This window comes from Rhinatrema bivittatum, chromosome 6, assembly GCF_901001135.1.
Source record: "Rhinatrema bivittatum chromosome 6, aRhiBiv1.1, whole genome shotgun sequence".
NCBI lineage: Eukaryota > Metazoa > Chordata > Amphibia > Gymnophiona > Rhinatrematidae > Rhinatrema > Rhinatrema bivittatum.
In genome coordinates, this window is record NC_042620.1 from 104324090 (window position 1) to 104350145 (window position 26056).

Sequence of the window (26056 nt, forward strand, 5' to 3'; positions counted from 1 at the left end):
CAAGCAAACACATTTCTGTAGCAAAGAGAACAGAGAACAGTTATATAACATTGATTATCGGGATTGTTAATGTAGATTAAATCTTTATAGCAAGGTCACAGTCGGCCCCAGAAAAAGAGCTAATTGCCTCTTAATGCCATAGCGTACATCATCTATCTTAAGAGTTGGGGTGAGTAGCCCAGTGGTAACCAAAAGTCACCCCAAATGGAATCCTAAAGTCCAGCTGCCCCTTTAAGAGCCTGCACTAGCTTCTCAGTATCAGCAGTCTCAAAGGTCTGAGATTTCCAGTGTTCTAATAAGGGCGATTGTTTCCACAATTGAGCAATAGTAAATCTGGCAGCTAATAAAAGTTGGTAGATCAGTATTTTCCTCTTACTGGAAACTGGACAAGAATCCCAGTATCCTAATATGGCCAGTTCTGGGGAAATAGGAATGTTCTGCCCAACCAACACCTCAGACTTGTATCCAGAATTCTTGCATTCAGTTGTCCACCACATAGGCGTGGTGAACCCTGTTTCCTAATTCCAGCTGAATTCGCTGGATGAAATCGATAAAATAGGGTAGGATGTTTGTAAGTTCAAGGCAGAAAAGGTTATCTTTATGTAGTTTGTAATATAATTGATTTAATTACTGATTGCATTTTAATTTTTCTTTTTGGGGGGAGTGGGGGAAAGGGCTGCTCTCAACTTAGTTTGAACTGCTTTTTGTTGTTATGGCACCATGAGCTTTCATTTGTGTCTACCACTGGGGATTTCCCCTATTTTTTTATGCCCTCCCAATTCATTTAGCTAAGTCTTTGCAGTGAAAGTCTAGACCCAGTTCCCTCCAAAACTCTGTAGTGGTGGCTCTAAGATATTTCTTTATCAACTGTGTTCTTCTTCACAACCTTCATCCTTCTGTTTGCTCTTGTTGTGAAGTTCTGATGTTGTTTGACTTTCCTGTTTCATTGGAAAGAAGCTGTGATGGTATAAAGACATGAGGTCCTACTTCAAAGTTTATATTTACCATCGGCATATATTGTAAGAAAACTATCAAAATAGGGCTGTAAAGTTTGACTTTACTGCAGGATCAACTAGAAAAAGACTGGAGGTTGCAATGCAAACAACTTGCTGGCAATAATTACATTTCAGTAATACCAAGTAGAGTACACCAAAGCCAATTTTCTTGAGAGTTGTAGTTTTCACACACACACACACATCCCAATGTGAATGGTTCTCTGCAAGGATGTACAACTGAGTGCCCCTCTGGGATACAGTATTTGTTGATGGTCATGAATCAGAACTTAATATTTGCTAAAACTGGATGATGGGTCCCATCATCCAGGCTGGGCTTCAGTGTCAGGTCTGCTTTTAGATCGGGCCCTGGGCCTAGGTTCCAGTGTTGGGCTTGGACCTGTGTGTGCACCACAGCCCTAACATAAGCCTAACAGGCCTTTGACTGAACCCTGGTGCCAGGCATAGGCCCTCAGACTGGCCATGTCAGCGGAACACCACATGGACAGGGTTGGGGAAGGTCCTGGCCCTGGCAGTTTTTCCCTTCCTTCTTCCCTGCCCTCCCCCCCCCCCCCCTAAGGAAATGAAAGTAAAACCAACAAAATCTCATTGGATTTTCTTTCATTTTGTTTTGTAAACATTATAAAACAACATTCCCTATTTAATTTCAAATTGCTGTGCATCCCCATTGAGTACTAACCAGTCCTGGAAACAGTCATGCTTTGTTTCTTTATAAAATGCTAAATACTTCTCTTGTCTTATATCTGCTGGTAATTTGTTCCAAAGCATAGGGACTACCACTGAAAATGCCCTCTGCCTAACCTGTGACATCTTAAGTAACTCGCCCTGCTGAGACCTGATATTATGACCAGGGTGTACCATTTTAAGTTTATTAAACAGGCACATGGATCCATTATCTCTCATCAGCCTAAACATTAAAGACAATATTTTAAATTGGGCTCTAGCTGCTATGGGAAGCCAGTGAAACTCTGAAAGCATCCATTTGGACAACGTTCATCTATGGCATCCCAAGATCACCCGGGTGACCACGTTCTGGACCACTTGTAGCATGTGGATGAGCTGTTTTGTCAGGCCTACACACAGGCCATTCAATAATCCATTTGGGAGACCTCTGATCCAAATAAGAGCGAAGCATTTCTATCCTCCGTAACGTCAAAAAGATGGCCTGAATAGCCCTTGAAATATACATGTCCCAACTAAATGTAGATTCAAACGTAACACACAGATCCTGTCTCCAAAATGTTTACCTGCTCCTTCTCCACCATCGTTGATCATGACATCTCCAGCCTTCTCATCTGCCCCATTCTAAGAAGTTCTGTTTCTGTGGTATTTAGCATTAGCACTAACATACTCTTTGCTAACCAATCCTTCACCAGGGCAAACATTTTATTAAATTGCAAAATGGCCACAATACATTCTTTCCTAAAGGCATCAGCATAGAAATATCCTTGTTACCCCCCCCCCCTAAAAACACATAGAACAAAGCATAGCACCCAATGGCTGCTTAAAAATATTAACAATGAAAGAGGAATCCCTGTGGAACCTCAGTTACAAAGCTGATGATACCCCTTTAACGGGTTCTTGAAGCTAGAAAAGAAGCTATCCCCTTGACCACTATATCCTGCAGACCAATTTCACTGCAGCGCTGTGGATTATGCTATCTTGTTACAAGATCAAAGGAGCTAGAGAGATCCAAAATCTCTAGCAATACTCCTCCCCCCACCCAGCCATCCTGCACAAAATATCATCCATCATAGACAAAAATGTTCTCCGTACTACCCTAAAACTTTCTTGGAACGGATCCAAACATAATTCATGTGCACCTTATGATCTGAAAATTATGCAGAGGGAGGGACGATTTCTGATGCATTTCCTCTGATAAAGCAATGTTTTACTCTAAGAATTGTCAGTTTACAAAATTGCTTGCCCAATATATGGATAAACGTATGCATATACTGCTTGTTTGCGTGTGATTTTATCTGGATTGAATGGTGGCATTTCCAAGGATAGAGATGGGGGAGGGGTTTGGACTTAGGAGCATCCATTTTCATTTTCCAAAGTGTGTGTAACTTTTCCTGAAAAATTTATGCATACACATACATAATAGCATGTGTAATTGTGTGAATAAATTTAGTGGGAATATTTTCAAAGCAAACATATTTGCATAAGTTTGCTTTAAAAATTGATGCAATGTATGTGCATTTTTGCTGCCCAATTTGAGGGCTGTTATAAAATTACCCTCTTAATGTTAGTACAGCAAGAATTCTATTTTTGTTTTAAAGAAAAGTCGAAGTAATGATTTGAGAAAGAGAAAAGAAGATATCTAGGTCTCTTAAGAAGATAAGTACTATGCTGAATCAGACCAAGGTCTAATAGAGCCCAGCATCCCGTCTCCGACAGTGGCCAGTCTGATTCTCAAGTACCCATCAGATCCCAAATGTCATGTTTGGCATTTCCTCTATTTTTCCCCCAGCATGCAGACTAAATTTATGTGCCTGCACATCTTTTAGTCCTCTGTGAGCAGTCTTCTGTTTGCTGCAATTCATTCCTCCAATGGAATTCAAAAAAAATAATTGATGCAAACAGCATCACATTTATTGTTTTGTTGGTTATATTAACTAACAGACATTATTAATATTGTATTTTCCAAAATGAAATAACTGTTTGCCAGTTTTTGTTGTCTGCATCTGATTTGATTTATTATATTATTGCTTCATTTTTCATTTTTCCTGTAGGATTTTTCCTCCACCTGTTTCCTGATTTCATTCCCTTTCTCCATTTTTTACATTTCTTTTCTTTCTCCCTCTGATGCTTTTCCTGAAGACTAGCAATCTGACACCTTTGGCACACCCCTCAGATTTTCTAATTTGTCTTCTTTTCTGCCCTCTCATCAACTTTTTTTTTCTTTTTCTGCTATTTATTCTGGTTTCCTTCTTCCTTTTTCCCCCCACCATGTCTCTCTCTCTCTTTGCTCTGTTTCTCTCCAGCTTTGTCCTCTCACCGTCCCTGATCCTGTTTTATGTCCCAATCATTCTTTTCCTTTCTAAATATTCCGTTGTCTCTCTCTCTTCCTCTGACCCTTTCTTGGCTTCTCCCCTCCTCCATCTCTCTCTCCCTCCTTCCACCTGAGTTGCAGGCCTGGTAAGAAGGCTAGCAGCAGTGAGGACATTGAGAGTGCATATGGTTTATAAACCAGCCTCTATTCTTCTGTCGTGTCACGCTTTTTTTTTTTTTTTCCTAAATAGGAAGTGCGATCACGGGAATTGAAGAACAGCCGCAGTCACAGGGAATAGTGGCTTGCATTTTTATTTTCCTTGCTGCTGTATTTGTTTTACTTCCCTTGACTCAAGCCAGGAAATCAAAGTATTGGGTTGGGGTGGAAGCTGGCAGGGAGATATACTGTTGGCGGAGAATAGCAATTGTGTCTGGCCTTTATGGCTTAAGTGTGCAGCCAAATACATTAAAGGAACCTAACTCGGGCTAAAGAAAAGAAGAAGCAAGAAGATCTTCAGTATTCCTCAGTCCCGTTCTGGGCGACCTACCATCTTCTCTGTCTTCTCCTCGAAATTTGCTACTGATGTTGTTGCTACGGCACGACCATACAGCTTTTATAAAGGCCAAAAGGTATGTTATTTCTTTAACTCAAACTCTATTTACTTTTTTGACACCGAAGAATTTTCTGCTATCAGTAAGTACGTGTGTCACAGATTCTTGTACAGTATTGTAGAGACCTTATGAAAAAAGTAACTTGAATTAATCTATGTAGTATCAACACAGATGCATTCGTCTTCACACTTAAAACAGCAAACCAGAATTTGGGCATAACCTGTTCCCCCAAATATACCAACCCATATTTATTTATTTGTCTTTCTCTTTTAGCAAGAACCTGGCCTAACAGTGAATGAAGATCTCTCAGAGCTCCTGCTGTATGCTCCGACCAGTGACCACAGAAATAGAAAGGGGAGAAGACAGGCATGTGACAGTGTGCATGCTTCTCTCTCACAATGGAATGGCATCTTCTCTCTTTGAACCATTCTTCCCAATTCCTCACCATATCTACAGCAATATTATTTTTGACCTTCAAAAATAATAAACCACTAATTCTGAAGGAACAACCTTCTCATTTAATTTCATTTTAGTTTATCTAAATTAAGATTTTGTATATGTTTACATCTGATTTAAAATAATAAAAAGCTAAACTTTGACCCTGCACTCTCTTCATTTCCTAAATCGCATCCCCAAACTTATGATTAAACATATTGTTTACTTGCATTTTTTTAACCTTTTTTAAAGAATTTCTTCTGGTTTGTGGCTTCTTTGGCAGAATTTATTCCTTTAAAAATAGTCCTTTATATGTTTGTGTTTATACTTTTCTTAATTTTTTTTTTCACTTTAATTTTGGATTAGGTACTAAAAGTTTACAGTTGTCTTAAGATTATGTAGAAATATCGCACATTGGTGCAGAATATAGCATTTATGAAAAATAATACAATTGGGATAATTTGGTTTTATAAACCGTGTAAATGCTGTAGACTATCTGTGTCCTTACTGTGTTTTTCTTCTGAATATTTCTTCAGTTTTAGCATTTTACAGGTGAAGCAAAATATCCCTTCTCATTTAAATATTTTTGCATAACAAAATATGTAAAGAAAAAAAATGAGGTAACTATTCTTTAGAATTTTTAAAAACGCACAAACTCTGGAATTTGTTGCCAGAAGATGTGGTTAGTGCAGTTAGTATAGCTGTGTTTAAAAAAAGGATTGGATAAGTTCTTGGAGAAGAAGTCCATTGTCTGCTATTAATTAAGTTGACTTAGAAAATAGCCACTGCTATTACTAGCAACGGTAACATGGAATAGACTTAGTTTTTGGGTACTTGCCAGGTTCTTATGGCCTGGATTGGCCACTGTTGGAAACAGGATGCTGGGCTTGATGGACCCTTGGTCTGACCCAGTATGGCATTTCTTATGTTCTTATGAATTGGTCATTTGGCCAATACTCTGGCCCTTGCATCACAATCTTTTTGTTTGTTTCACGTGTTAATTTATCTGATGTTATAGTCCTGGGATCACATATCCTGGTTTGCTCATGATTGGTTGTAAGGGTCTCTATTCTGATCAGTATCTTCAGGATTAGGATGAAATCTGTATGAAACATACTGCCTCTGTGCTGGTCCCTTAAATTCTTCCTGGAACATGTAGCCAGTACAGAGTTCCAGTTGTTTGCGTACAGCAGAGACTGAGAGAACCCATCAGACCTGGATGTTTCTTATAGTACTACATATCGTGTTGTAAGAATATCCCAGAGTGAAGACTGCCGTATCTGATAAGTATAGGGAAAAAAGAGGGGTATTTTGTCAAATATTTCCATCCCCCTTTCATCTTGCCCATATATACGGCTTTATCACCACCTCTTCTGCTGTGCCCACATATGGCAGTATATGTGGACTGGAATCTAATTAGGTAAGTTAGTTATATATGTAGAGTTGTTAATTAGTACTTTTTTTTTCTATTTTAGTGGTAGGAGCAGAGGGAGTGGTGGTCTAGTTTTCTTCCTTACAATAAGGTTTCTTTAGGCATGCAGCAATGACTCCCCTTTTGGATCCAAAGCTTTATTCTCTTAATCATCTGGTCTGTTCTTTCAAGAGATAACATCATTCTCTGATTCTTCAATATGGCTGCCTCCCTTAATCTACATACTCAGCACTGACAGATCAACAAGGTTACTGGGAAATTGTACTCTAGTGCTGTAGATTTGTACTGTCCCAGATATCTGACTTATGCTGATGGATAGGAGGAGAAGGTGGCAACATTGGACACACTAAAACCCAAAACATTTTGGTAAATGACACTTTTTCTAAGTATTATTATCAGGATTAAGTCTGATTTAGCCCAGGTGGCATCCCTCTTTTTCCAGAGCTCATCTTGTATAATCAGACATAACCAGGCAGCCTGAACCCCCCCTGGCTCTATTCCACCCCAACCTAGCTGGACTCCACCAATTGCACACAAGGAAAATGCTACACACCATTTGGATGCAAAGGCCACAGCCGTTTATTAGAGTCCCTAACAGGGGAGTCCAATCTAGGCCCTGAGTCCGGTCAGTAATGTTTACAAATTGCTGCTGGGCAAGTGCCAGCAACTTCGATTCCACACCAAGCGGAACCACAGGATCTTGCGCTCAGCGAGCCCCAGGAACAGGAGTCATGACAGCCACATACCGGAGTGGATCTCAGCCCAGCTACCACAAAGCAAGCCTTGCCGGAGCCCCTCCCTACATATCTAGCCATCAGTCCATCAAGGCCCTGAGTCTGGGCCCTTCATTGATCCTCTGTGGCAAACAAGTGATGGCCTTTAGGCCTCTATCATACTCACTGGCACCTCCCAGCTTCCTTCTAATGCCCCTGCATTTACAAATGCTTTTCCTGGACTTCGCTGCTGCCACGGGTCCAGCGCGTGCGGGCATGGAAGTAACCTTCCACCCACCGTGATGGGCACACCCCAAACAATGGCTATGGCTCCTGCCTCTGAACTATGATTAACCTTTGCATATCGTGCAGGAACAGATCATTTCCCCAGTTCGGCAAATGTACTCCGTCCGGAGCGTATAATTCTTCACAATATCTGTCAACCCATTTGTGTTGCAAATGACCGCCCTGGTGTTGTATGTCTTTGGCTACCTGCCGATTGAACTTGGCACCGTAACTTCCCCACCATCCAGTGCACATCATGCTAAGTCGGGGTATAATTTTGGGCAAGCAGATTTTGAAGAAAGCCACGATGAGGCAAGGTGGTTCAAGTCTTCAGTGATTGTGTTCCACAGAGTAATGCTGATGCCATTACCTAAATTGTTGCCACCTGGTATATGATAAGGTCAGGCAAGGTTGGGCTTACTCCTCCCGACTGCAGCATGGGCCGGAGCTGATGCCAACGCATGCCACCTCGACCTAGCTGTTTGATTGTCCATCCTTTTCAGACAGCCCAAGCGCCGAGGGGTTGCCCCCCCTAAGCCTGCCTTCATCAGAGGCGTGCTGGGTAGTCCGCCTCACACAGGACCCTCCAGGGCCCTTCACAGACGTGTCCAGCCATTTCTCCATCAAGGCCCAGTCCTGACACTAACGCCCATAGCCCAAGTGCTGAGAGGTGGCCCCATGGCCGCATGCCCCTCGAACAGGGTCTCACTTCCTGCGAGTTCCCCTTATGACTGTCTTCACCATAGGAGTCCTGGGCAGTCTGCCACACATCAGGACCATCCAGAGCCCCTCAAAGTCTTGTCTGGCTGTTGATCTGTCAAGGCCCAATCCCTGGGCCTGACATTAGTGCCCATGTTTGAAGCACAGAGAGGTGGCACCAAGGCCTGACCACCCTCACCCAGAGGGGTTCTGGGCAGCCTGCATCCGACCTTGTCAGATTGATGAGCATAATGGGTGCGATGACGCGTAAAGCTCCAAGGACTGCAAGTTCGAAGGCCACCTGAAAGAACGTAGCTTGTGACGCATCTTGGAAGCATGTAGCTCACATTCGCCTACTGCTGCCCCGGGCAGAATGCTCCAAAGCGGTAGCCAGAGATGGGACATTGGTCTCGGTGTATCAGGCCGAGAGGATTTGCCATGGCGGTAATAGGTCACGGGTCAGCAGTTTCAGCATGTCATACCATGGCAAGGAGTTCCTTGGCAAGGCTCTGCAACACCCCCTAGACTGCGAAATACTACTCTGTACGGCCAGCTTCTAGTGGCAGGTGCAAACATACCATGTTCTTATATGGTCCCTGCTGTGTAGTGTGTTCTATGCAGCTTCTAAAGAGACCCTATGGAAACCTCTATCAACATATCTCATGCGCCCTTCGGTTCCAAAAGACCCCAGCCGCCTGGGTATCTTTCCAATGCTCATGTCTGCGTCTCCGCACCTTCCAGGAACATGTCTTGCTCGCGCCACAATATCCATGTGCATGCAGCATAATACAAACTACTACCACCACAACTCTGATGCCAGGGCTCCCAGAAAACTGCTCATTTGCAGACCTGCATTCCAATGCCAAAATGTCACCCATCGCCAACCAAGTGCATCACTCTAAATGTGCATGCTGACAACCATGGGGAGAATTTGTAGAATCCTCTCATTGTCATAGGTGGTTGTGTGATTCACTTCTATGGAAATTCTTAAGGTGGTCAATATAGGCTTGAAGTTATGTAAAGTTTAACATTTTGTGTAATCTCTTCTCCCATGTGCAAAGGTAGTGGGTGCACAGCATAACAGAGTCTGGATTGTCAGTCATTGGCAACATGAGGGGTAGAATATGTTGTGTCATGAATGGTAATTGAGAATAGCGGTGTATTGCTGCAGTAGGTATTCAGTAAATAGTCCAAACTATAGAATGAAATGACCTTAGGAAGTTGAAGGTCATGTACTTTGTGAACAATAGAAAAAGGGTCCAGCTCTCAGGTAATACAAAATGTTAAGTGGTGGATGAGTGAGTTTTTTTCATACAGGAAACAGGAGGAAAGGTTATACCTGTAGGAGCTATCAGCATCTCAAAACTGATTTAAGTAAACACTTGAAATGAATCTGCTCACATAAACTGGGATCAATAGGTTTGAACTTTGAATTAATTTCAACCATCATCTAATGGTTGTATCCATGTGAGATTCATTTTAGAGGGTAATAAAGCAGATTATCAAACTGTTCCCCAGTGTTGACAAGTGGATGAATAACAGTACTGTGTGTTGACCTGACCATGAAATCAGTACAGAGAGAGCCATCCTTGTGATGTACAGCTTTGAACATTTAACTGTCCCCCAGTCAAAATGAGCTGTAGCAAATTAGATGATGCCTACCCTGGAGGAAGAACATGCAGAGTACTGAGGGAGAGTTTGTAAAATGAATAAGGATGCAAATAAAAGAATTAAAAGTAAAGAGGTAGGAAAGAAGGGGCAGTTTAGAAGAGTTAAGAGCACAAGCACAAATAGGAAATAAAGCAACACAGAAAAGGATGCAGGGCATGGAATAGATGGTGAGAAAATTACACAAAGTGGTGCAAAGCTAAAGGAGAAAAAATGCCTTAAAACATAAAGTGGAAAAAAAAGGCCATAGAAAGTAAAGGTTCATAGAAATTGGAAGAGAAGATCTAGGGATGCAAAGAACTACTATGATGGACAGTGAGAAGTTAATGAGTCAACATGGAATAACAAAGATTGAACAAAATACCTTATTTTGGTCTGCAGTGCCTTCCATATGTCACATATGATTAATAATAGTAAACATGTTATCTATTAAAGCTTATGTTAAGAATATTTTGATTGCTAATAATGTGTTAGTCTGAATTTTGTCTGTGTGATGCAAACTCTTGGACTTCTCGACATTTTAATATATCAGAATATTGAAAAATGCCATGAACTGAAAGTTGGTTCTCCTAGAGCAAGGCTCATCCATTGCCCTCAAGATATGCTGACCTCTGTGATTTTCCCAAAAGAAAAGAAGAAAAAAGAAAATTGAATGGAGATAAAAACTAGAAGGGAATGAGAGAGAGGTTGGGGGACTAAGAGGTAGATTATTAGAGGGTTACGAGTAGCAATCAGTTAAATGGACAAAAGAGGTAAAGCAGAGTAAGAAAAAGTGGTAAAGAGCAAATGTGGTGAGATAAAAGCAAGTTAGAAGGAAGGGAAATGAAAAAGGGAGAGTTTAAAAAGGTAGGGAGTAAATGAGCATTGTATCAGTCGCAGGAGAGCATGAGCAATGTCATGGAATAATTTCAATGAGATGTATTAATCAGGCATATGGTGATGGATAGTTTAGCCTTATGTTTGGGGAGGGACATATTGCGGGAGAGATCATAATTTTAATTTGTCCCATTTCAGGATTCAGGAGGCCCCCCCAAGCTGGCCAAAAGTCCCTGGGGGTCCAGCAGGGGTCCGGGAGCGATCTACTGCACTCGTGCCATCGGATGCCAGGAATCAAAATGGCGCTGATAGCCTTTGCCCATACTATGTCACAGGGGTTACCAGCGCCATTGGTCAGCCCCTGTCACATGGTATGAGCACAAGATGGCGCCGATGGCCATGTGACAGGGGCTGACCAATGGCGCTGGTAGCCCCTGTGATATAGTAGTTCAGAGGCTATTTGGCACCATTTTGAGCACGGCTGGCAGTGGCACACCGGGCACGGAGGGACAAATGGAACCCGGGACCCCGCTGGACCCCCAGGGATGTTAGTAAGTCTTGGGGAGGGATCGGGATGGGGGGGAGGGTGGTTGTATTATAGTTAATCTTAATGTTTGGGGTGGTTTTTAATTAAAAAAAAAAAAAAAAAAAGTGCCCCTCTCCCCATACAAACCCGAAAAACGAATTTTCCCCGAAGTTCGGTGAAAATCCTTTTCGGGTTTCGGGGCCCCCCGAACCACGATGAATTAGGCAATTTCGTTGCAATTGCCTAATTCGTGATAAACGATTGCACATCTCTATTCAGTGGGTCCTCTGTGCTCAGTGGGCTCAGTTGCTTCGTCCTTGGTGAGAGTCAAGGTGGAGATGAAGATGCCTCTCCAGTGGTGACTAGGCCCAGATAGCTTAGAGATAGGAGCTCCCCTTCAGCTTCTACTTCCATCAAGCAACACTGGCAATGGATGCATCACCAGGGGATGGGGTGCCCATTTGGATTTCTTCTGAATACAAGAAATCAGGTGGTCAACAGAGCATCTGTTTCAGATGAAACTTTTGGAGCTATGAGATTTCAGACATATTGAATGTTTTTTTGGGTTTTTTTTTTTGCATCTCCTTCAAGGAAAGAGAATACTAAACTGATAATGAAGTAGCAATGTTCTACACGAACAAAGGGGCAGAAGGTCCTGGGCCCCCTTCCAGGAATCCTGGAGAATCTGGGCTTGCTGTTACAAAACTGTTCTACAGGTGATCTACATTCCTGGGATCTCTATTACATTGATGGATTGCCTCAGCAGAGGGTTTCATCCTCATGAATGGCCACTAGATCAAACAGTGGCAGACAGGGTGTTTGATCAACAGAACATCACGGAGATCAATCTGTTCACATCAAAGGACAACAGGAAAGTGGAAAGATTCTGTTCTGTTCTTCACAACCACTCTGAACACTTTTATGCTCAAATGGGATGCAGATCTACTGTGTTTTTCCACCTCCTCTGTTGGTGGCCAGAATAATGCAAAAAGTACTCCAGGATTGGGCCAATTTGATCCTCATCATGCCAGCATTCTCATACTGCATCCATTTGTCAGTCAGCTCTCCGATCACTCTAGGATTCAATCTGATGTTAACTCAGGAGGAGGGATGTCTTTGTCATCTGAACTGTTCCTCTCTCAATGATATGGATGTTGAGCAATTGCTAATCTCATTGCTATCACTACCCAGGGAATTGGAGGATATACAAATCTTTGCCAGAAGCGTTCAACCAGAAGAGCTTACAGATTTAAATGGAAAAGTCTTGGATCTATTTACTTGTGAGCTAAAGGAGTTTCTTCAGTATTTGTTCTCCTCTTCCTCCTCCCATGGTCTCAGTATGTCATCAGTCAAAGTGCACCTAAGTACCATGCGACTTAACATTTCAAATGGATGGCAAATCAATTCAATATAAATATATTTTAGTGTCAGTTTATTAAAGTCTTATGGTATATGAGACCTCCAGTCACTAAACCACTAGTGCCATTGGAACTCAACATGGTATTTACACAATTCATAAAGCCACCTGAAGAACCATGAGTCTCAGCTTCCTTGAAGTTCCTTATCTGAAAAGTGTTGTTTCAAGTCACAATTACGTTGACTAGGAGAGTCAGTCAGTTTTAGGTATTCGTTCATTACTCATTGTGGGGCGGATTTTAAAAGGAGCGCGAATAGCCTACTTTTGTTTGCGCTCCAGGCGCAAACAAAAGTACGCTGGATTTTAGTAGATACGCGCGGAACCGCGCGTATCTGCTAAAATCCTGGATCGGCGCGCGCAAGGCTATGGATTTTGTATAGCCGGCGCGCGCCAAGCCGCGCAGCCTACCCCCGTTCCCTCCAAGGCCGCTCCGAAATCGGAGTGGCCTCGGAGGGAATCCTCTAACGCCCTCCCCTCACCTTCCCCTCCCTTCCTCTACCTAACCCACCCACCCGGCCCTGTCTACACCCCCCCCTTACCTTTGTTGGGGGATTTACGCCTCCCGGAGGGAGGCGTAAATCCCCGCGGGCCTCCTGCGCGCCGGGCCGCGACCTGGGGGCGGGTACGGAGGGCGCGGCCACGCCCCCGTACCCGCCCCCCAAAACGCTGCCGACACGCCCCGAAAACGCCACGACGACCGGGACCGCCCCCCAACACGCCCCCGACATGCCCCCCTCGGAGAACCCCGGGACTTACGCGAGTCCCGGGGCTCTGCGCGCGCCGGTAGGCCTATGTAAAATAGGCTTCCCGGCGCGCAGGGCCCTGCTCGCCTAAATCCGCCCAGTTTTGGGCGGATTTAGGCGAGCAGGGCTCTTAAAATCCGCCCCATTATGTATAAGTTTTCCATAACAGAGTAGTGCTCCACACTTATCCCAAGTTTCTACCTAAATTGGTTATGGTTTTGGCTTTTCATTTGACTCAAGCCATCATTTTGCTCATATTTTTTCCAAGACCTCTGGTACACGAAGAGGAGAAGGCCCCTACCTTCATTGGATTACAGGAGGGCCTTGGCTTGTTTGAAGAGAACTCAACCATATCATCAGACTTCATAACTTTTCATCTCGTGATCCTATATAATCAAATCGTGATCATAAAATGATTAGATTTGAAATAACGATTGGAAGGGGAACAATAAGTAAATCCATGTCTCTAGCATTAAACTTTCAAAAGGGAAGCTATGAGAAAATGAGAAAAACAGAAAAAAATACTGAAAGGTGCAGCTAAAAATGTTAAGTGTACAACAGGAATGAACAGTGTTTAAAAAAAAAAAAAAAAAAAGTACAGTCCAGATGTATTCCATGCATTAAGAAAGGTTGAAGGAAGACCAAACAATTGCCGATATGGTTAAAAGGTGAGGTGAAAGAGACTATTTTAGCCAAAAGATCTTTCCTTCAAAAACTGGAAGAAGGAGCCATCTGAAGAAAATAGGAAAAAGCATAAGCATTGGCAAGTTAAATATAAAACATTCATAAGACAGACTAAAAGAGAATTTGAAAAGAAGTTGGCTGTAGAGACAAAAACTCATAATAAAAATTTTAAAAAATATATCCAAAGCAGGAAGCTTGCCAAGGGAGTTGGTTGGACCATTATATAATTGAGGGCTTAAAAGGGCATTTAGGGAAGATAAGGCCATTGCAGAAAGACTAAATTCTTTGCTTTGGTGTTTACTGAGGAGGTTGTTGCAGAGAGACCCATTCCAGAGATGATTTTCAAGAGTGATGATTCAAATGAATTGACCCAAATCATGATGAACCTGAAAGATATAGTAGACTAGATTGACAAACTGAAGAGTAGCAAATCACCTGAACTGGATGGTATACATCCCAGGGTTCTGAAAGAACTAAAAAATGAGATTTCAGACCTGTTACAAGCAATTTGCCAATGTAACCCTGATATATAAAAAGGCCTCCAGAGGTAATCCAGGAAGATATAGACCAGTGAGCCTAACTTCAGTGCTAGGAAAAATAGTGGAAACTATTATAAAGAATAAGATCACAGAGCACATAGAAAGACATGATTTAATGGGACACAGACACCATGGATGTACCCAAGGAAAGTCTTGCCTCACAAATCTGCTACATTTTTTTGAAGTGGTGAATAAGCATGTGGAGAAAGGTAAACTGGTAGATGCAGTGTATTTGGATTTTCAGAAGGTGTTTGGCAATGTCCCTCATGAGAGGCTTCTAAGAAAACAAAAAGGTTATGGAATAGGAGGCATTGTACTTTTTTGGATTGCAAATTGGTTAAAAGGAAATGGAGAATAGGATTAAATAGTCTGTTTTCACAGTGGAGTGCCTCGGGGATCTGTACTTGGACTGGTGCTTTTTAATATATTTATAAATGATCTGGAAAGAGGTACGAATGAGGGAGGTGATCAGATTTGCAGATGACACAAATTTATTTAGAGTAGTTAAATCACAAGCAGGTGTAATAAATTGCAGGAGGATCTTGCAAGACTGGCAGATTGGGGCGTCCATATGGGAAATGATTTTAAATGTGGACAAGTGCAAGATGATGCATATATGGAAAATAACCCATGCTGTAGCTACATGAAGTTAGGTTCCATTTTAGGAGTTACCACTCAAGAAAAAGATCTGAGCATCATAGTTGATATTATATTGAAATCATTGTCTGTGTGCTATGGCAATCAAAGCAAACAATCAGGGTCATTTATCAAATTGCATTAGGGCGTTTTCGCAGGCATGAGGGCCCTATGCCCATGAAAATGCCATAACGCATCGCGAGATGTGTATGCAAATTTTAAAAACTTAGTAAAGCAGGAGGAGTTTATGAAAATGAAGGGTTGCTTTAATGTTGCGTGTGATAAGGTAACGCACGCTATCGTGGGATTTAACGCTGGAAATAACTAAACCTTTTTTCCTGGTGTTATGCGATCTGGGATTTGTGATCTCGAGGTGAGGGTTTGGTGGTGGCCTAGGTTTTGGGTGGCAGTTTTACATGCACAGTCAGGTACAAACAGCACAGTAAACATGAGTGAAGATTTTGTGTGATTTGGCGTGATGACAGGTACACAAAGTTGAGATTTGTACACTGTACTCTCGACCTGTGCTGTTTTTACCTCTGACAGTGCATGTAAAACTGCCCTCCAAAACCTAGGCCACCACCAAACCTCACCCCGTGTTACTAGTTGCCCCTCTTAAAGTGATATAAATGGTTTACTTATATGAGAACCTTATAAAGAGTCACTCTCTCACTCATTCATGCAGCCCAAGATGCGTTAAAAAATCATGTCTGGGCACTTTTCAGCTTGCAATGTGAAAATATCATGGATGCGATAAATTTAACGTGCTATGTGGTGAAATAGCTATGTGATGTGATAGAATAGTGCATTGCAGCATCTGAAAAACTACCTAACCATGCCCCCCCTCCTTTTTTTTTTTTTTTTTTAATCGTGGGCGCTATTCTCATGAAATTTATAGCAAAATGATGAATCTAGGTCAATGTTAGGAATTATTAGGAAGGGAATGGCAAATAAAATGGAGGGTCTCGTAATGCTTCTGTATCATTCAATGGTTAGTCCTCACCTTGAATACTATGTACAATTCTGGTTGCTGCTTCTCAGAAAAGATATAGTGTACTGGAGAAAATACAGGGAAGGGTGCCAAAAATGATAAATGGCATGGAATGGCTCTCCTATGAGGAGGCTAAAGAGGTTAGGACTCTTCAGCTTGGAGAATAGACGGCTGAGTGGGGATATGATATAGGTCTCCAAAATCTTGAAACGATTTGAACAGGTAAATGTGAAAAGGTTATACTCTTTCAGATTATACACGGACTAGGGGGCACTCGATGAAGTTAGCAAGTAGCACATTTAAAACAAATATGATAAAATTTTTTCACTCAGTGCACAACTAAGCTCTGGAATTTGTTGCCAGAGCATGTGGTTAAGGCTGCTAGTGTAGCTGGGTTTAAAAAAAGGTTTGGATAATTTCCTGGAGGAGAAGTCTATAAACTGCTATTAATCAATATGGAATAGCCACTGCTTATTGGTGGTATTAGTAGCATGGGATCTGTTTAATGTTTTAGTACTTGCCAGGTACTTGTGACTTGGATTAGCCACTGTTGGAGACAGGATACTAGGCTTAATGGACTCTTGGTCTCATCCAGTATGGCATATCTTAAGTTCTTATATTCTTATGTTAAGACTGGGAATAGCAGTTGTCAAATGCACATTGTGTAACTAGAAAGCAGTCTGGTTTTACCCACTGCAGTGCTCTGGCTAATCTCTGGATCTCAGACTGTCTAGGCTCATCAAGCAAAAAACCATATCTACTCAGCGACTCATCTGCGAGCTGTGCCCATCGAAGACATTTGCAAAGCTGCAACTTTGTCTTCATTTCACACCTTTACTTCCCATTACTGTTTTGGCAATCTATCAAGAAGTGACAGTAACTTTGGGCAAGCAGTTTTGTGCAGCCTCTTCCCCCAGTCCATGCTTCACAGTAGGATCAAGGTTGTTTTTTCGACAAGTGCTCCACTGCAGCCCTCAGCTTGGGTTTCTCCATGTCTCATGGCTAATTCAGTCCTGCTTGTTAACAGAGAAAGCAAGTTTGCTTACTGTATATGGGTTTCTCTGAATTAACCTTGCTTAATACCCGCCTCACCAGAGAGCTGACTACCAAGCTAAAGCTTGCCTCTACTGTCAACTGAGGGGCTCATGAGGCAATACCTGTGCGGGAACTCCTGTGCATGTTCAGTAGAGCAAAAGCTTTTTATGAGCTAGGAGAGAAGATTGTTAGGTGCTGTTGGATGACACCACCTATGTGTCGGGCTGATTCACTTTGCTGTCTATGGAAAACCCTGTTTAAAGTAAACAAACTTGCTTTTTGTAGCATGTGAAAAAATGCTGAAGGTGGAATATCTCCAACTAGTAAGCCATTTCCATGACTCATGAATTTTGCAGAATAGCGGCAAAGGTTTTGTTGTGATCAGTGAAATGTTTTTAGAAGTTAAGGAGGTCTTGCTATTATTTATTTATTTATTTATTTATTTATTATTTTTATTATACCGAGTTTCATGATAAGAATCACATCAACCCGGTTTACAATTAACATGTGTGTGGAGGCAGGGAGTAACATAGTGATAAACATTTCCCAATTCAACATTAAATATAGTGTGAAACTTAAAAAATATTAAAACAATAATTAGGACGTGAGAAAGTTACAAAAAACAGGGAATAATAACTAGGACCAGAAAGGGGGAGGGAATTAAAAAAGAGAATATTTACATTTCAGCCAACTGTTTCCAAATTAATAAATATGTATAATGTTATAAGCAAAAGATGTGTGGATGGGTTGAAGTGTGGAGAATTTAATCCAGTTCTGGGAAAGCTTTTTTAAAAAAAGAAGTGAAAGATTTAAAAAATCTTTTTTAAAAAAAGATCTTTTAAAAAATCTTTTTTAAAAAAAGATCTTTTAAAAAATCTTTTTAAAAAAAGATCTTTTAAAAATCTTTTTTTAAAAAAGAAGTGAAAAAAAAAGAAGTGAAAGCTTTTTTTAAAAAAGAAGTGAAAGATTTTGAAATGAAAATAGCAAATCCAAAAATCTGGAGTGTTTAACCCCATTTTATTCTTGAAAGGGACCTCTTTTTAACCCCACACATGTGAAATCAGTCATTTGTAATGTGATTTTATATAATTTATCATGGTAATTTGTCATAATTATTTTTTTATTTTAGCTGTTATAACAATGGGTTTTAATGTTTTACAGATTTTTAATTGTTTGGATGAACAATTTTTCAATAAATCCTTTTGGTTAAAGTTTCTACTAAAAGAAAAATATTACTAAATCAGCAAATATTGTTTCATGCCCAATAGATTTAATTTTTGTGCTTATTTACTTGGTCTTGTCTATATTCATACATATTACACAATGACTGTTGAAAGAATAGTTGTAGAAATATATCTGTGCACACCTCTATCCTAATGATATCAGCTAGTGGTGATCTTACCTATAAGATGTGCAAAATTTAAGGAATGTGACCAATCAGATTAATAACATTATAAAACTCTGTAAGGTAACAAATATTTTAAATAAATTGAAAGGTGATATATAATGCAGTAAAATATATTTTACATGAAAAGAAATTTAGCACTTAATATTGTTAACCTGCTTTAATATGCTAACTAGTATCAAGAACGTAAACAATCTGTCTACTTTTTGCATTATTTCCCTCTCTATGTATATATATTGTGTTATAAGAAAATGATAGAAAAAATATACATTAAATTAGTTCCAACCTAATGAACAAGTATAAAGATCCAAAATAATGAAGGAACACTATGATATATTAAGACAATATACTAATACCTTATTACAAAAAAACCATATGTTTTTAAAATACAATCAAATGCAGCAGCGGCAAAATGCTAACAATCTTTCCTCCTAATCTACAAGCAATATTGTGCCATGATGCGTAGATGGATAAAATATATATTTACACATTTTAGCCCAGTAACAGTTGATTTATTGTACCCCCCTACAGGTGGAGATTTGCTTTCTACCTCTATATATTTACTTATGGAGTCCGGTTTTTGAAAAAGGTAAGAAATCCAGATTATTTTATAGTGCTTTAAGAAATCGGTTAAATGGTATAAGTTATGTGCCAATAATTGGTTGTGATGTATACAAGATAACTTTATTGCACTTGAGGGCCTAGAGTATCAGATTTTTATTTTTTCTGGCAACTTCTCATTATTATAACAAAAAAAAGGTGGGGGAAAAAAGACAACTCCGTTTTCTCCAGTTTTCTCCAGTTTTCCCCCCATTTTTGTCAGTTATAAACACTGTGCAATTCCTGCTAAAAATACAAATTGAAAATCAATTTCCTTAATTGTACTATATGGAATGCATGCAATTTAAAACATTTATAAGGGAGCTTATACTTTGCAATTAGTGGTAGAATGTATTATAAATGTATTGCAAATTATTTGAGCTGGTGACTATACTAATGATGTAGTAGCGAATTGGTCATTTCTCTCTAATTCTATTTTAAGGCCAAGCTCTTCGATTTCATTACCTCAATCCCCAACTTCCCCCTTTCCCCCACACCTTCACTTCCACAAGAATCTTGTGTACCTAAACCAATCCAAACAGATGTTTGCAGGATTTCCCAAGAACAGTTTAGAGAATGGCAAAGTTTCTGTCCCCTCTCTGTGTTTTAGAATGAAATTGTTTCAAAATTTGTACTTGAGCAAGAAAAGGGTGTAATTATATTTTAATATGGGTAGCCAGGACTGACGCTTCTGCCCAAGCCCACCCTTTCACAACAGAATAAATACACTCACAACAGATTTGGGAGTCAACAGGCCGCAGCTTTATTAAAACACCCCTGGAGCCCGAGCCATGCAATTGTAACAATAAATCCCCCCTATTTCCACCCATCTGCTACCAGCCTGCAAGATGGGCACACCCAGGCTATCCCAGCCTGTATGCAGGGCCCATCTTTTATCGAATCCCACGACGCCCACCACCACCAAGCAAGGAGCCGATTAGATTGACCCCCGCCACCATCCAGCAAGGAGTCGTACCAGCAACAACCTCACCCATTTGTTCTGCTAGGGACCCCTGACATGACCCCTGTCAAGTCAGACAACAGTCAACCAAGGCATAACCCCCCAATCGGCTCGGGCTACCTGCCACAGGTGCAGGTAAGAATTACCTGCAACCTCCAAAGATGTGGCCAGGACTCCCACAAAGAATACATTCCATGCCCTTCTGCAGCGAGTTCAAGAATAGGTCCAAACCAATAAAGGATAAATGGACTCCGTCCTTACGGAAAAGACCCGCATCTAGGTCCCAGGACCACTCTTGCCGAATATGAAACCCCCCCCCCCCCCCCCCCCCCATCGAAGTCAGCCAAGAACCCTTTGGTACGACATCAATGCCAAATTGTTTTCTTGATTGCTGCAGGTCGAGGAATTATATCAGACCAACAGAGAGCGGTGGCAGGCAGCAGGAAAGAAACACATATTAAATCACTGCGCACCATGCCAATAAACCGGTGGCCAGACATCTTACCCCAATCATTCCCCCCCCCCCCCCCCGTGATGAATAATTACAATATGCGGGGGGGCTGAGACAATTGAGCCCCCGACGCAAACATAACTCCCCCCAGCACATCCCCCTCTGCCCCAACCATCAGAAGGACACTCCATGACCTCCCAAGTCCAGGTGTGTCCCATAAGGGCGCCCTTGAGCATGCGAATAGGCCCAGGCCACATAGGAGTGTCCCACAATCCATACGACTATCTCACAGCGGACTGCACCTGCAAAGAGAGGAAAACTAATATCATGTGCAATTAAGGAGAACCCTTGCACACATACCTAGTGAAAGCATCTGACTTCCAGCTCCCCATTCTTTGGATCACTCCACCCGACAAGCCAGATATTGCTGCAGAAGTGGCAGCCCCAATGCGAAACGAGTGAGTCCCAAATCTTGAAGTATCCATTCCTAAGGCAGACAAGCAAGTCCACAACACTGCCTTGAACTGGTATTTCGTCAAGGGCCTCAAATCTTGATGAACAAGAAAGGGAGCACCCCTCGCTGGGGGAATTCACCCAAAGGCAACACCATTAGCCACTGGTCAAATTCGCAAGCCCGGCACAGGATGGAGTACCACAGAGGACCCTCTGTCCAACTGATATGTCTTGGATCTGTAAATAGAAAGAACAACTGAATCCTCGCTGATATGCGCGTGCTGAAATAAAAGGCCAAATGCCTCAGACCCCATGGTCACCTACGCAACCAACTCGCTAATGTGAAAGGAACTGAAAAAGGCCCAGACAAAAGCCAGACGAAACAGACATTCATAACCATTATCACAAATATCGGACAGCACGTCCCACAATTGGCACAGAATGTCATGAGTAATAGGCAGGTGTTTGTCCACCGCCGGGGGAGAACCACGAGCCCAACCTGCTGGTAACAGACAAATCAGGAACCTTCCCACCAGAAAACCCCAACCATGAGCCCTCATGAAGAAAGAAAATCCAGACAGCTGTCTGTAAACCGCCACCCTAGAATCACTAGATACTCTAGCCCTTTCAACAAACTGCACCAGGAGCTCATCCGAAACCGGACCCCACTGCCAACCTTGACTTGCTAAGAAGGACACAACCTTGTTCGCTGACTTCACATAACTGCTCCAGGTGGAAGGAGCTAATGATGCCCGGAGCAGCTTCCATGCTTCTGGGTGCCAAAGCTCCAGAGGAAAGGCGGCACCAATGCTCCCTTCTGATCCACTTCTGGTGTGAGCTCCCGAAACTAGGTCCACTTGCAATGAGAAAGAGAATCAGTGACAGGATGAGGCCACACAGTGATATTCAACTCCATACAACGCAGCACGAACTCATGCAGTAACTCTGATACCAATATACACTTTGCTGCCCGCTTGTTGATTACCTCCATGACACCCAGGTTATCGCACCAAAAGACCATCTTCCTGCCCAAAGCCGAGAACCCCATAGGAATACAGAAACCACAATAGGAAACAATTCCAAGAAGGTAATGTTCTTGTTGACCCCCCTACTCCTTCCAGTCCTCCGGCCAAACAGCCATGCACCAAGCACCCTGGAAGTAAGCACCAAAGCACACCGAACCATCAGTATCGGTAAATAATTCCACATCATGGTTAGATACTGCCTCACTTTGCCACAACGAATAACCATTAAGGTTAGCCAAAAAATGGTCCCAGATTATCATGTCTTCGTGCATCCTCTGAGTTATGCGAATACGATGCCCACTTTTTTGCAATCCGGTCATGTAACTCAGTCTAGGGATTACTCGACACGCAAAGTTGAGACTCCCCACTAAGGACTGCATCTGATGCAGAGTCATCTTCTTTGCCCATACCGCCCGGGATACAAGATCTCGCAACAATACTACTTTAACAGGCAGTCACGAAGTCATCTCGACCGAATCCAGCTCAATGCCCAGGAAAGCCAAACAAGTACAGGGGCCCTCCGTTTTGCCCTCAGCTATGGGGATCGCAAAATCTGTAGCCGTACTCTGAAAGCAGCGTAAGAGCTGCAAACAAGTTGCCAAAGACGCATCACCCAGAAACAGGAAGTTGTCCAGGTAATAAACGAGGTTTGCTACCCCACCTCTTTCGGCAACTATAAATGAACAAAAGAACTAAAAGCTTCGAAATAAGCACATGCAATGGAACATCCCATAGGCAGGCATCTATCAATGTAAAATGCATCCTGAAAACGAAAACCCAGTAAAGAAAAACATTCAGGGTGGAGCGGGAGAAGCCTGAAGGCAGACTTGATGTCCACTTTTGCCATCAAGGCCCCCACGCCACAGCGACGGACCATCACCACCGCCCTCTCAAAAGATGAATACTGCACAGTGCAGAGATCCTTAGGAATGTAGTCATTTACCGAATTGCCTTCCGGGAAAGAGAGGTTGTGAATCAGACGGAACTTACCCGGTTCCTTCTTCAGTACCACCGCCAAAGGGGAAAAAACTATATCAGCAATTGGAGGGACCAGGAAAGGACCCACAATCCTACCCAGATTAATCTCGCTTTGTAATTTCGCAGTGACCATGTGAGCCAATTTACAAAACCGATGGACAACTCTGACCCCCACCAACCCCAACCGGCCCAATAAAAGGAATACAAAAACCCTGTTCAAAACCTTGAAACAAAAGATGAACAACCTCCACTTTTGGGTACCTAACCAGCTATGACAGCATGGCGTCCAAACGGACAGAGGGTAGGAGCCATCCTCGTAACTTCACTTAGAGGCGTTCTTAGTAACGGCTCTGCCCCCAGTCCCACCGCCTGCTTGCTTCAGACACTTGGAGGCAGGGTGACCCAATCTGCATCCTGACCAGACATGTTTAAACTTGCAGTCGGGAAAATTGCAGGCCGAATGGTTGTACTTCCAATGCACGTCTGGGAAGCAAGTCCCCGCTCAAATTCCACTCGCTGAACCTGTGGCGGACCGAAAGGTAGCCTACCCGACCTTATATTCTGTAGAAATAGCCAGTAGTACAGAAATAAGGCAAATACAGCTTTGGGGGATGAAGTAATGGTGGTTGCTAAAAAAGAAAAAAAAAAGATACTTGATCCCATAATGGAGGAGATCTTTTAAAACATAGGATGACCAGCATATATATGCAGAGTATATTAAAATAATTTGAATTGAATATATTAGATGTGGTTAATATTTACAAGTAAATATCTAATGTTATAGTGTTTTTCTAAGTACAGGAAACTACTTATCAGTTACTTGGATATAAAAAAAAAAAAAGCACTAAATAAACATAGAAAGGAACATTTTAAGATTGAGTGCTTGAATTCTGATTTCTGACAGCAAAATATTGATAGAGATTCTGAGCTATGTCTTTATCTTCAATCTGCTTATACTTACATTCTGATATCATCAACCTTGCAAAACTAATTTCAGTAATTATGCAAAAGAGTTTTGAAAACTGGCAATACGGGATCTGTTATATGTCAAGAAACACTGAAAAACTAATAATTAAGGCTCTTTAATGTGCACTCTGTTTAGTAGTTTACTACTTTTTGGAATTTGATGTAGTCCACATTTGCTTACTCCATTAATATTTTGTTAATGGGCAAACATTGAAAAGAGTTGTCATGACTACGTTATGAGTAAGCAGTATTCTGAGAGTTGTTTCAGAAAACTCCTTTTGATTTTTCTGAAAATGGGAGGCTCACAACTCTGTTTTTCGTCTACAGTGTGTGTGTGTGTGTGTATATGTAGATATGTGTATATGAATATACATATACATACACACATACATAGGTATGCATATGCAATTTTTGATTGGCTTTGTTGAATAGATGCTTTAAATGAGTCTAATAATAACAGATGTCATTTGTAATTCCCAAGTTGTCAACCATATTAGAAGTGAATAAATAGTATCTGTGGTATGTTTAGGACCTTCATTTTTGGTTTTTATTGTTCTTTATTTTTCCCAGGAATTTATCAGGGTTTGTTATGACGACAACAAAGACTCATTTTTTTTTCCGGGTAGATGTCTGAATTCATTTTGGTGGACAGAAGCCAGGACCATAAAACAATATTAAGCAGATTCTGCCACCCATCTATTCTGCAGCATCCCCATCTCTATTGCACCCCCTGCATAGCATGTCCCGTTCCTCCCCACTCCTAACCCTGCTGAGAGTCTCCTTCTCCTCTTCCCCCACCCCCCACTCATCCACATAGCAACAACATTCATCCTTACTGGTGGTTCTCCAGGCTTCTCTTTTTTTCGGCAGTATGCTTACTGAGGCTCCCAAGCTCTGCAGCACTGCATTTCTGCTTTTGTGCAGAGACAGGGAACATGTCAGGAAGTGATTCCGGTGGACAGGACCTGCTTCAAATATATTCAGGGCAGCAGGCACTTTGGCTGCTTGGGGAGGGCGGGATGAGGCAGCTGGACTTGAAACCTTACATGGGCAGCATTGGAGGGTGAATGCTTTCACTGGTGGGGGATGGGACTTGATGAAACAGCATGAGCTTTGGTCCACACTGGCTTCCAGCCGTGGCTGGAAACCTTGAAATGCTGCATCTGCAGCTCTGGAGCAGTGTTTAAATCATCCTAAAATTTAAGGTGAATATGTGTTTAAACTGATTGTCACCTTTGTAAAAAAAAATCTGGGAATTCATGGGTAAAAATCAGTTTAAACTGAAAACGAAGGGACCCTAGTTATGTTTTAATGAAGCAGTTAGTCAAGACAACATTTTGGTGACTTTAATGATCTAAATTGAATAGCTGAACTGTTTAGTTTTCATCAAAGTTTACTGTTTTCTACCTGATGTACAATAGTAGTTTTATGTATAAACAAGATACGGTATTTGTGGTAAGTTTTTGTCTGGAGTTTCAATAATTCATTGTCTGTATATTTCAAATTTGAGTATATATATGGCATTAATTTAAGAGGGCCTTTTAAAAATAAGCATTTAATTTCAACATAGTAAACCAGAAAATATCATGTATTAGGCAATTGTGATCCTTAAACCACAAAATGGTATCCCAAATGAATATTAATTATATATGCATATGGTTAGTTTGGACTTTATTAATTTGCATATTTTGGATATATTTTGGAAACTAAACCTGTTAATGGTGCTCATGAATTTGATGTGTCTACCCCAGATATAATACTTAGGGGATGGAATCACTCATGTCCTTTATTATTTTGCCCAATTCTGCACCTTTTCTTGGTCTACTATGTCTCTTTTGAGACAGGGCAACCAGAACTGCATACAATACTCAAGTTGTGGTTGCACTGTGGATTCGCTATAGAGGCTATATACTTTTTAATTTATTCTCTATTGCTTTTTAAATCATTCCTTACATTCCGTTTGTGTCTTTCACTTCTGC

General features: G+C 41.6%; 1 protein-coding gene and 1 long non-coding RNA gene across 3 annotated transcripts in view; one reads left to right on the forward strand and one right to left on the reverse strand.

Moving 5' to 3' along the window:
* Window positions 1-25037, reverse strand: LOC115093634. The gene is made up of 3 exons (XR_003857362.1): window positions 24914-25037; window positions 13655-13739; window positions 1-957 (listed from the first exon to the last, which is right to left on the reverse strand). It is a non-coding gene; the product is annotated as an uncharacterized LOC115093634 (long non-coding RNA).
* Window positions 1-26056, forward strand: part of CERS6 (ceramide synthase 6) — a 373746-nt gene that overhangs the window by 136647 nt on the left and 211043 nt on the right. For both annotated transcript variants that reach the window (XM_029605674.1, XM_029605675.1), the window contains exon 4: window positions 19175-19232. In XM_029605674.1, coding sequence (XP_029461534.1) covers window positions 19175-19232 — 58 coding nt within the window. The remainder of the gene's footprint in view (window positions 1-19174; window positions 19233-26056) is intronic.